Source organism: Phocoena sinus, chromosome 7 (assembly GCF_008692025.1).
Source record: "Phocoena sinus isolate mPhoSin1 chromosome 7, mPhoSin1.pri, whole genome shotgun sequence".
NCBI classification, from domain to species: Eukaryota; Metazoa; Chordata; class Mammalia; order Artiodactyla; family Phocoenidae; genus Phocoena; species Phocoena sinus.
The window spans coordinates 32,877,114-32,889,698 of NC_045769.1; the positions used below are offsets into that span (position 1 = coordinate 32,877,114).

Genomic DNA, 12,585 nt, shown 5'->3' on the forward strand with positions numbered 1-12,585 from the left:
CTGACAGTATAATATGTAAAACTGATACATGGGGCTTCCCTGGTGGCGCAGTGGTTGAGAGTCCGCCTGCTGATGCAGGGGACACGGGTTCGTGTCCCGGTTTGGGAAGATCCCACATGCCGCGGAGTGGCTAGGCCTGTGAGCCTTGGCCGCTAAGCCTGCGCATCTGGAGCCTGTGCTCTGCAACGGGAGAGGCCACAACAGTGAGAGGCCCGCGTACCGCAAAAAAAAAACCCAAAAACAAAAAAAAAACTGATACATGATTTAAAAATATACATTAATCAAGATTTTGATATTTTAGATAAAAATAGATGTTGAAATAGAACTCTTTTCATAACTATTGATCTATTTAATTTCTACACGTTCACATAAAGTTGTATTTAATAAATATGCAAAATTCTGAGTACTAAATTAGATTATTTATTACTAAAGTAGGTCCATAATTCAGCTGATGGAAAATGTATTTTACAAAGATATAAAATCGATAAAAAATACTTTTATTCAAAATCTATACACAATTCAAATTCCATGTGTTGTAGACTATACATAAATCTTTCAATGAGGACCAAAAACTTATTTGGTAAATATTACAAAACACTGATTTAGGCCTATGAAATGAAGTTACTTAGGTATTTTTTTCCAATCAATTTTTTTTAAATGTGTGCACATAACGTCATTTCATTTTTTTTTAATTCAGTAAAATTGTAAACTTAACAAATTACCTAAGTTGGAGGGCAGGCAAATTTAAAGGCACTTGAGTAAACCATAGAAAGTGAAACATACTCAAAGAGTAATGTCTAAGCAGAGTTCTCAAGTAATCATCACAGCAGAGGACAGAAGGGAAATCTTTACTTGGGAAATATATTAATCAAGAAACTCTACTACTGAATGTAAAAACGCTTAAAATGTTTTAAATGTAAGTGAAATATCGAGATACAGACTTGCTGACATTATTTGGGGAATCATTACACCTGAAACTAAATGTTGTTGCAATCACTTTATTTTTTTTAAGATTTTTTTTTTTTTTGCGGTACGCGGGCATCTCACTGTTGTGGCCTCTCCCGTTGGGGAGCACAGGCTCCGGACGCGCAGGCTCAGCGGCCAAGGCTCATGGGCCTCGCTGCTCCGCAGCATGTGGGATCTTCCCGGACCGGGGCATGAACCCATGTCCCCTGCATCGGCAGGCAGACTCTCAACCATTGCGCCACCAGGGAAGCCCTTTTTAAGATTTTTTGATGTGGACCATTTTTTAAAGTCTTTATTGAATTTGTCACAATACTGCTTCTGTTTTATGTTTTGTTTTTTGGCCAGGAGGCACATGGGATCTTAGTTGCCAGACCAGGGATCGAACCCACACCCCTACACTGGAAGGTGAAGTCTTAACCACTGGACCACCAGGGAAGTCCCAATCACTTTAATTTAATAAGACCTCTCTTGTTAAAATAATATCCTGAAAAAGAGTATAAGGACTAACAAAATCTTAAAATATTTATTTAAAAAAAGGTTCCTATGATCTGTAATAGATTTATTATAACTACTGACAGTATGTTATTCAGTAATGTCTTCTCTTGAAATAACCCATGCAGAGGTCATTTTAGATTTCTCAGAAAAGACCAATGATACCAATAAAAATTTATAATGCTTAAATATGAGTTTGTGTAACAAAATAAATTTTCTAGAAGAATCACTAGATTACTTGGAGTATAGCCACTAAGTTTTCATAGGAACAGTGTTACATTTATATCTGAATATTCAGTAATTAATAAACCACTGGCAAATAAATTTATAGGAACTACAGGAAATTCATTGAGAATTAGCACATTTATATGGGGATATTTGTAGTTCTAAGTTAAAAAAATATGATGCTTTTACAAAAGTACAACTGACATACAATCATGCTGAATATTTGTTGAAATTAAAGTTAAGTATATAGTTTGGGGAATTCCCTGGCAGTCCAATGGTTAGGACTCAGTGCTTTCACTGCCTGGGCCCGGGTTTGATCCCTGGTCAGGGAACTAAGATCCCGCAAGCTGCGCAGCATGGGCAAATTAACAAAATAATAATAATAAGGTAAGTAGTTTTGTTGTTTGAGTCTATATTTCATTTTTTACAAATGCTTTTATGTATTAAAAATTCAAGTATGTGGTCTAAAATCTAGATTTGGAAAAACAGAATAAAAGAACTTTCTTCTTCATATAGAGTTATAAACTGTTAAATGTGTGATTTCAATAATATCATAATATAAACATCACTCTTGAAATACTAGTTTTATCCCCTTTCATTTACTGTAGTTTGAAAAATCAAATTTGTTTTTCAATTTGTTTACCCATAATGGAGACTTCTGATTCAGCTGGAATAAAGAACCAAAGGAAACCCCAACAGTACGGGAAACTAAATTCTTGACGCTAGGTTTTACCTCAGCTGGCTTGCCAACACCCACGACAATCAGTTTGCCATCTTCTAATCCTACAAGAATATGGCTATATTCTTTGGTTACATAAACACAGTGGATAGGCGATCGCATGGCTAATGGGTTGATGCTGAGATTCAAACTAGAAGAGAAATAAAAAACACACACATAATTACATGGATATACAATGGATTCACAGAATTTTATACCTGAAAGATAACTTAATGATCATCTAATTCTGCATTCTAATTTTACAGATGTGGGAACTTAGGTTCAGAAAACCTGAGTGACACAAAGGCCCACATTTATAGCATTACTTAAAATACTTAACAGATTTTTTTTTTCTATTTCCAACATCTGTTTGCCTTCTAACCATATATGTGCTCACGAAACGATTTTCACCTTGTTGATTAATGAGCAAAAGTTGGATAAAAAGGACAAAAGCTCAAAAAGTGTGTGTTGGTGGGGGATAAGGTAAATAAAATTGGTATATTTGCTTTGTCTTAAAAGATGTAATATACAATATAAAATATTTTAAAATATAATATGGTATAAAATATAACACCCCATTATGAAAAATGCTCACAGCTTTTATGATTAGAGAATGAAGAACCTTAGGATGTACATACTATGGTCTAGACTAACCTGCCAGAAGATTCCATTAATTTTTTTCTAACTTGGGATTCTCCTAACAATACCCTAAGATTAGGGTTGTAATACAAAATATTGGAAAGACGTTACTGAAATGTGGACTCAATGCTCTACCACATGAGAAAGAATGACAAAAATGAGAAGGAAAATACAAAAACAGGGAAGCAATGTTGGTACCGAAGTGATTCTGATATGAATGTAATAAGAGAACACTCTGGATCAGGAAATGATTCAGAAAAAAAGGGCTTTGGGAGGGGCCAAGATACTTTGAGGAGTATAAATATGTCACAGTAAGTTTTTTAAATGAGAAGAAAAGAAAAAAATGTATTTGGGCATGCAGGGAATAACAGTGCTTTGTGTATATAAGTTGGTAAACATGAAGAATACCAAACTTAAAAACATATCCACATATCCATTTTTCAAACATCTTTTCCTTCACTGGGTGAAATAACAAAAGACTCCTCACCGATTTTAAACACAGACATACAAAATCAAGAACAGATGTGCTAGCCTTAAAAATACTTTATTTTAGGCTGGTCCGAAGGTAGTGAGTTATCTCAATTGACTGTCTACAGTCAGTTACAGATCGAACTCCTCGTTCTACTCTTTCCCCCCTTCTCTCACTACTGCACTTGACTAGTCTTAAAAAAAAAAAAAAAAAAAAAAAAAACTTTATTTTAGCACAATTAAAAAATTTTTTTAAACCTAACTTTAGTTTCTAAAAATTCAAACTATAATTGTACAAATTTCCAAATCCATAATCCAGGCTTGGCACTATGGAAAAAAATTTTTCTGGCTACTTAAAAATGTTGTTTTAATTGTGGTAAAATGTACACAACATAAAATTTTCTGCATTTTTAAAATGTACATCTATATTTCATTACCAACCCAGAAATACTTCATCTTCCCCAATTTTTTTCATAGTTGCCAAAAAGACATCTTCATAATAAATGATGAACAAAAAGATTAGAAATCTGGGCTTCCCTGGTGGCGCAGTGGTTGAGAATCTGCATGCTAATGCAGGGGACACGGGTTCGAGCCCTGGTCTGGGAAGATCTCACATGCCGCAGAGCAACTAGGCCTGTGAGCCACAACTACTGAGCCTGCGTGTCGGGAGCCTGTGCTCTGCAACAGGAGAGGCCGCGATAGTGAGAGGCCTGTGCACCGCGATCAAGAGTGGCCTCTGTTTGCCACAACTAGAGAAAGCTCTCGCACAGAAATGAAGACCCAACACAGCAAAAATAAATAAATTAATTAATAAACTCCTACCCCCAACATCAAAAAAAAAAAAAAAAAAGATTAGAAATCTTAGATTACAGATTTTACTCTCTCTGGGCTGAAAATACTACCATCTTTTCCGAAGTGATACTTTAATAATTCTTATTATTTACCTGTGGAGATCTCTTATGGACAGGAATCCTTGTAAGCTGCCTGTGACAATGTGCTCTCCAATTACACATATATCTGATACTTGTTCCTTCAGGACTTGAGACCGTAGATACTTGCCATTTACAGAAAACAAATGCAATGCATTCTTATCCTGCAAAGATTAGTTGAAGAAAATTTAATGATCTCAAATTAAAACTATGACTATCACAGAATGATGACTGGGTTTAAAACTTTGGAATAAACAAATGGTTATACTTAAAGAGAAAGTAGGTAGAAATATTGTTAAAGTGATTTCAATCAGATTGCTAAGTAAATAAATATTAAACAAGTACTCCTCTTCTTTAATAGAATTAAAAATCTCACCCCTCCAAAAGAATTAAAACTCTCATCCAACAAAACCCACATTCTTAAAACAAAACTAAAAAAGTTCTCTGGACTTCCCTGGTGGCACAGTGGTTGAGAGTCTGCCTGCCAATGCAGGGGACACGGGTTCGAGCCCTGGTCTGGGAAGATCCCACATGCCGCAGAGCAACTGGGCCTGTGAGCCACAATTACTGAGCCTGCGCGTCTGGAGCCTATGCTCCGCAACAAGAGGCCGCGATAGTGAGAGGCCTGTGCACCGCGATGAAGAGTGGCCCCCGCTTGCCACAACTAAAGAAAGCCCTCGCACAGAAACAAAGACCCAACACAGCCATAAATAAATAAATAAATAAAATTAAAAACAAAAAAAAAGTTATCTTAATTTTTTAAAAAGCTTTATCACCAAAAGGAAATAAACATAGAAAATTCACAGTTTATTTATACCCTGTCTTGTGCAAAAAGAATTTAATTCAGTTGTAATTTCCACCTAAGCTTATGAAGTCCCACATAATCAGAAATTATTTTTGAAGTCATATAGGGCTATAGAAAGCCCTAAAACAAAATCAAACATGAGGCTAATATTGTGATAGGGAATGAACAAATTGAATGATGAAAGGAAAACATCCTTTTCAAAATATGGTGTTCTTTCCTTCTTCAGAATGCCTCCTCATATGTACACAATGTGGGAAGGAGAAGACAGGCTTACAGATAGTCTAGCCCTACTGCATAAAACTGTTGTATACCTTGAGGGTGGTACTTTCTTCAATGCTGGAGTAGATGACAATATGTCCTTCCCAAGATATAGCCAAACTGGGAATGGTCAAGAGCAGAGAACTCTCACAAGGTGGTCGTAAAGTCCGCATATACTGACCTTTCTGAATGGTATGTATAATCACAGTGCCATCCTACACACAGAAAATATTAGAAAATGAGAAAAGAAAAGAAGAACAAAAAAGAAGAAAAGAAACTGAGCAAGAGAAAGAAATATGGTAAAAGAACTAAGAAAATGATTATTCTACCAAGGACACATGTACCTTAGGAAAAATTCCAATCTTGAAATTTCAAGTCTTAACTACTAAGACCAGTAAAATCCCCAAACAGAATCTAGTCTCTTTTTTTCTGTATTTTTCTACTTTTGCAAAGTTCAAGGCAAACACAGTATAAAATTTCTATGCTTTTACCAATTCTTCTAGAAAAAAAATTAAATATAAATATTGCCTCTGAATTTGTATAAAGAAATCAGTATTTTTAAAGGTGAAATCTTACCCTTGATCCTGACACTGCCATGTCTAGCTCAGTGCTGATGCCAACACTCAATACCTCATCAGTGTGTCCGTACAGAATCTGAAACGGTTTAGATGCTAGGCCCACAGGAACACCTCCCTAATATAAAAACAGAAAAGCAAAGGTACACTTGTACCTTGTACAAGTACCTGTACCTCTTGTACACTATTTTCTTTAAAAAGGTTTATACTGTATTTAAACCGTCTATAATCACAAACTGATATTGCAACTAGTTCTTACCACTAAGTCTACTCATACAAGTATTCATTCTTGGGTTTCTCAAATTATTCTCAATCTTTTCAAGCTCAAAAACTTAATCTGAAGAATTTTAAAGTTGATTGATTTAGATTAGTTTTAACAGGTATATTATTTGCCCTTTTCATCTACAGAATTATTCTTCCTTTACTTGGAAGAAACTTCTATTACATCTCTGAATACTTTCTCTTTTTCATTTATTGGAGTCATTATTTCAAGGACATCAATTATCTTTATGCTGACTTGTCTTTGATTTCTATAGCTATCATTCTTTTTCTAATTGCTTTAATCCTTTTGTTTTTTCATTTCTATTCACTTTACTTTAAATCTTTCTTCCATGCTAATAATTTGATTTTCAGTCACATCAAATTTGTTCCTTGATGCTTCTGCATTGGGTTTATTTATAATTGTAACAGTATTGGTTTTAGTCTCAGCTTGATTCTTCTGCAATCTCCCTTTTCATCTTATTATGCTAGTTTATAATTTCATCTTTGAGGTCCTATTTTATTGAATGATATTCTTATTATATTCTTCTAATAGCACAATTTATTGCAGGGAATCTCTCTGCACTTGTTTCCTTCATCTGTTTTTAGTGTGCTTTGTTTGATACAGTACTTTCTATGATATATAATGATAGAATGTTTGAGTAGTTTCCATGGTATCTGGTTTATGATTATCATAGATAAATGCCCAGACCTTCTACGAGCATTATACAATGTAAATGAATTCTGCCTGACACTCTATTACTTGGGTCACATTTGTCTTCCTCTAAGAGTATCAGTCTGAGTGCTTAGTCCACTCTATCTAATTTTTAAATATTAAGTAATTCCTATATTATTTAATCAATTCAAGTTACAGAGGAAGATGGACTCTTCTCAAATTCATTTTATAAAGGTTGCATATCTTAATACTAAACATGCAAAGACAAAATAAAAACAGATTTATTTCACTTATAAGTAAAGAAATAACTAAAGTACTAGCAAATAAAATCCTGCAGTAAAATATATCTCATGAATTATATGGGTTTATTATAGAAATTCAAGGATGGTTCAAACCTAGGACACTTCTCAACATAATACATTACATTAAGAAAAAGTAAAACTATAAATTAAAAAAGGAAGAGAAACTGGGAAAATAGCTGTAAAGAACATTATTAGGACTACTGACAAAATTAGAACCTGGACTGTGGATTAGATAATGGTATTGTATAAATGTTAAGTATTTCAGTTTTGATAACTGCACTGTGGCTATGTATAAGTATGTCTTTGTTCTTAGAAGAAACACTGAAGTGTTTAGGGGTAAAGGAACATAGAGTTTCCAACTTTTAAAATATTCAGAAAAAAAAGATACTGAGAAAAAGATTGGGAGAGAATGCTAAGACAAATGGCAAAAATGTGCTACCTTTGTATCTTTTCTGTAAATTGAAATTTTATTAAAACTAAAAGCCTACCAAAAAAAAAAAAAGGAAGGAAGATAACTACTGAAATAAAATAAAAATTTAAAAACCTAGTGAAACCTAACAGCAAACAGTATACTAAATGGCACAATAATGAAGGTAATTTCATCAAAATCAGACATAAGACACTATAATTTTCTTGCTTTATTATATTTGCTAATAATGTATGAGGGTAAGAAAATGAAATAATTAGTATATTGAAAAAGATAAAGAAAAGCACTATTTTTTCAGATCACATTAATGTATATCTACCTTGTTTTCAGAAAATCCAAGAAATACTAATAATTATGAGAGCTAGATAAGAGGATTTGGTAAACTAATTAGATATAAGATAACTGTATAGAAATTTATAGCTTTTTTTTTACTAGCAATAGTTACAAATAAAAATGATTTAAAAATCCCACTGAAACAGTCATAAAAATAGGATAATTAAAAGTAAATATAACAAAGTACAGGATCTAAATGGAAAAAAATTATTAAAAAATATTATCAGGGCTTCCCTGGTGGCGCAGTGGTTGAGAGTCCGCCTGCCAATGCAGGGGACACGGGTTCATGCCCCGGTCCGGGAAGATCCCACATGCCACGGAGTAGCTGGGCCCATGAGTTATGGCCGCTGAGCCTGTGCATCTGGAGCCTGTGCTCCGCAACGGGAGAGGCCACAATAGTGAGAGGACCGTGTACCGAAAAAAAAAAAAAAAAATCAAAGGACATTGCAAAAAGACCTGAAACAAATATGGAAAGACATTTCCTATTTTTGGATAGGAATAACTATAAACATGTCAATCCATACCAAATAAATATATAAATATGATTTCATTAAGACTAAAATGAAGTTTTCTGAGGAGGATATAGTTAAAGTATTTTTAAAGTTCATACAGAAGAATAAATATTCATATAAGAACAGCTGTGGTTAATAAAGGAAACACAGTGAGAGGGGATTTGCCTTACCAAATATTAAACTATTAAAGTAAAAACATTTTGGTGTTGACACAGAAATAGATAAATGTAAAAGAATGGGGAATACAGAAAAAGATCCAATTTAGTAGGTAATTGTTTATGCTAGCATAAATGACTTTCTACATAATTATATATCTAATATTAAATATTCTGTATTACAAAATATAGAAATGGATTAAAGATTGAAATTTAAAAAAATAAAACAAGAAAAGTGTTACAAGAACTATTTTAGATGATATTTTTATAAACTTGGAGTGAGAAAATGCCTGTTTACTTTTCTAAGCAAGGTAGAAAATCCAGAAGCCATAAAGAAAAAGACACTTCCTTGCACCAACATTATGAGAGTACATAATAAGGTTGATGAAAATTCTAAATCTATAATTTCTAGTAGTTCCACCTGAAAGGAAAATAGGAATATTATCATGTTAACAAAGACAAGAAAAATAATTGTTTTCCTAGAAGAAGTTAATAAGGAGCTATCTTTGGAAGGTAATATGAGATAAGGTCATGAATCAAACAATAAACCTAGGGAAAAAAGTGGTGATTAAGACAGAACAGAATGAGGGGTAAAAGGAGGCAAAGGAGCTCAAATAATCATTCAATGTAAGAGAAAAATTCAGTATTCTATTAGAACATCTCAATAGTATTCCCAGGGTGAATCTCTGATCCAAACCAAGAGTATTTAAATGAGTGACTACCTGTTGGGTTATCTGCCATACCATACATGTAGTATCTCTGGAACCAGAAATCAAATGTATTCCACAGTAATCTGTAGCCAAACAAGTCACAATATCTGTAAGAAAAAGGAATGTAAAAAAATGAAATGGCATAGTTTGGCTAGAACAGAATCATAAGGGCAATTTTAGGTCATGTTCAAACTATTACTAAATTAGTTGTTCTAGCAGGGAGAAATGTAGGAATGGCATTGGAAAAGCACTGGGAAAGGCTGACATAAAAAAGGAGAGCACTAAAATCATGTAGGAGAGCTTTCTTTGAGGCCACCCTTCTTTGACGGTGAAGAGTAGACATGAGGCAAGGGAATGCCTGTCAAAAATCTTGGCAGGAGATTAGGTAGCTTTTAAATGGATCCCCACTTAATTTTTTTTTTTTTTTTGCGGTATGCGGGCCTCTCACTGTTGTGGCCTCTCCCGTTGCGGGGCACAGGCTCCGGACGCGCAGGCTCCGGACGCGCAGGCCCAGCGGCCATGGCTCACGGGCCCAGCCGCTCCGCGGCATGTGGGATCTTCCCGGTCCGGGGCACGAACCCGCGTCCCCTGCATCGGCAGGCGGACTCTCAACCACTGCGCCACCAGGGAAGCCCTCCCACTTAATTTTGATATGCTTCTCTGCTCCCTTACTCTCTTATCCCCATTCACCTTCTATTCCCCCTGGAACTGCAATCCTATAGAATAAGTGTCCGTAGCCAAAATAGTACATATTACACTGTAAATTCACAATATAAAATACATTTTTCCTAAACTGTAAAAACCTGAGCTAAGTGACACCTTGGGAGTCACTGGCGCAGAATTAGTAACAGACTCCATTCCCCTTCCCTAATGGGTTTATTAGGAAAAAATCTACTCAATGTTTTATTCTTACATTGAAAAGACTGAGACACTAAGAACACCAGGTTAGGGACTTCCCTGGTGGTCCAGTGGTTAAGAATCCGCCTTTCAATGTTGGGGACCTGGGTTCGATCCCTGGTCGGGGAACTAGGATACCACATGCCGCGGGGCAACTAAGCCCATGTGCAGCAACTAGAGAGCCCACACACTCTGGAGCCCGCGCGCCACAACTACAGAGAAGCCTGAGCGCCACAATGAAGAGCCCGCGTGCTGCAACAAAAGATCCCATGTGCTGCAACTAAGACCCAACACAGCCCAAAATAAATAAGTAGATAGATAGATAGATAAAGGTTAAAAAAAAAAAAAGGAAGCATCTGGTTAAACTATATTCAACAACTTTACCTCTCTCATGCTTTACTACTAAAGAATAGGACAGTTGATTTCTTATTCAACTATGACAGATTTTTTTTTACCATTTTTTCATAAAATTCTAATTCTAGCAACCAATTTTTTCAGACTTAGCCTAGCATCTTTCAGATACTATGAAGCTGTATTTAATTTATATAGTGCTTAGTATAACCAAAATACATTAGACACTCTTAAAGAAAGAATATAATATTCATAACACAACTCTATTAAAAAGTTCACTTAGCTTCAAAGGTAAAATTTATGCTTTTTATAAGGAGTATGTATTACTATTATGGTTAGGAAAAAAACAGAAAAAATTTTTTACAGGGAAAAAAAAGTTAATGCTTACCCATATGTCTGATATTGTGTGAAACAATTTTGCCTTTTGTAAGTGACATCACTTGAATGCTATTATCCCAGTGTCCAGCACTAAAAAGCAACTTTGCATCATGTGATACTATAAATAGCTTAGAAGTGATCTCCAGCCCTGGAGCAAAAGGTCCATTCATACTACGCTGAGTTCTGTAAACACAATTAAATATTAGACTCTTCTTTAAAAGATCACTTAGACTAATATGAACTATTTTTTTAATCTCTCCAAAAAGAAATAAAAAATAAGTCTGTTCAACTGTTCATTTTGAAATGTCTATTGATAAGTGATAAATACATTCATAAACTACATTAATCTTATATTATTCATTAAACAAAAATACATGTAACAAAATAGTCTCAAGGGTTAAGTGTAAAGAAGTTGAGATTGGTGAAGGTGTGGAAAAGATTTAAATCTTGACTTTCAAAGCCAATTTAGTAAGACTGTCAATTCTGTAAACAGCCTCAAAGTAGACAAGATAAGGGTATGCCAGGATCAGGAAAGCTGGAAGTTGGAAAGTTTAATCTATTTGCTTTTCCTGGCAATAAGGTACTAGCTGTACCTGTTTTGCTTTAAATGTTCACTTACTTACTTTGGATTTGTCACAGTTTGATCCCTGATGAATGTAAAGTAATTAGAAATGTTTTTGTCATAAGGCAGCCATCCATGGGTTCCAATAACGTAATTCATGCTTACTGTTATCTGGAAAAGAAACACATGAAGACAAACATTAAATGAAAATTAAAGAAAATGACATAGAATAACCAAATGCTCACATGATGTTAGCATTTGTCACTTAGGGAATAGTGTGGGATTGTGTACTTAAAACATGAGACTCATTAAGAAAGTCTTAAAATAATTCAAATGGTTAAAGCTCATTGTTATCCTACTGCAAGAAAAGCTGTCCCAATGTATCTTTCTTTAGTATAAGATTATTTTCCTCAAAATTTCTCAAAGTTTACTAGCTTCTATTAGTTGGCAGTCAGAAGAAATTAAGGATCAAGTCTTACCATAAAAATAAGACACCTATCATTTAGAACATAAATCATAAGTAGATCTTATGAAGAATTATTAAGAAGGTCTCCCTTTATTAGGGACAGTAACAGTGAATATTTGCATTTAAAAATGGAAAGTTTTATTCTCCCTTGACAAAAGTAACAGATTACCAAAAAAAAAAAATTCAGATAACTTAAAAATATACAGGTATTAAAATTGAAAAATCACAATTCTGCCACTCAAAAGTACTTATTATTTTTGTATATCTTTCTAGATGTTTTTTCTAAGCAAACACACAATATGGATAATTAGAAAAATAGGTTTAACTCTGGAATTTCTACTTTTCACTGTGCTATGCTCAATTTTTATCATTTCTAAGTGACAGAATTAGAATAAGACAGACCTAGGTTTGGTCCATTTGCCAGGGTCCCTTGCTTGCTAGCTCTGTGACTTTGAGCAAGTTACTTCTGAGTTTTAATTCCTC

General features: G+C 34.4%; 1 protein-coding gene across 1 annotated transcript in view; it reads right to left on the reverse strand.

The window, feature by feature from the left end:
- NBEAL1 (neurobeachin like 1) overlaps positions 1 to 12,585 on the reverse strand; it is a 188,425-nt gene that overhangs the window by 8,503 nt on the left and 167,337 nt on the right. Inside the window, exons 49-55 of the mRNA XM_032637277.1 lie at positions 11,698 to 11,807; positions 11,085 to 11,257; positions 9,461 to 9,555; positions 6,077 to 6,193; positions 5,554 to 5,715; positions 4,453 to 4,601; positions 2,417 to 2,552 (exon numbers count right to left, since the gene is read on the reverse strand). Of these exons, the coding sequence (XP_032493168.1) occupies positions 2,417 to 2,552; positions 4,453 to 4,601; positions 5,554 to 5,715; positions 6,077 to 6,193; positions 9,461 to 9,555; positions 11,085 to 11,257; positions 11,698 to 11,807 (942 nt within the window). The remainder of the gene's footprint in view (positions 1 to 2,416; positions 2,553 to 4,452; positions 4,602 to 5,553; positions 5,716 to 6,076; positions 6,194 to 9,460; positions 9,556 to 11,084; positions 11,258 to 11,697; positions 11,808 to 12,585) is intronic.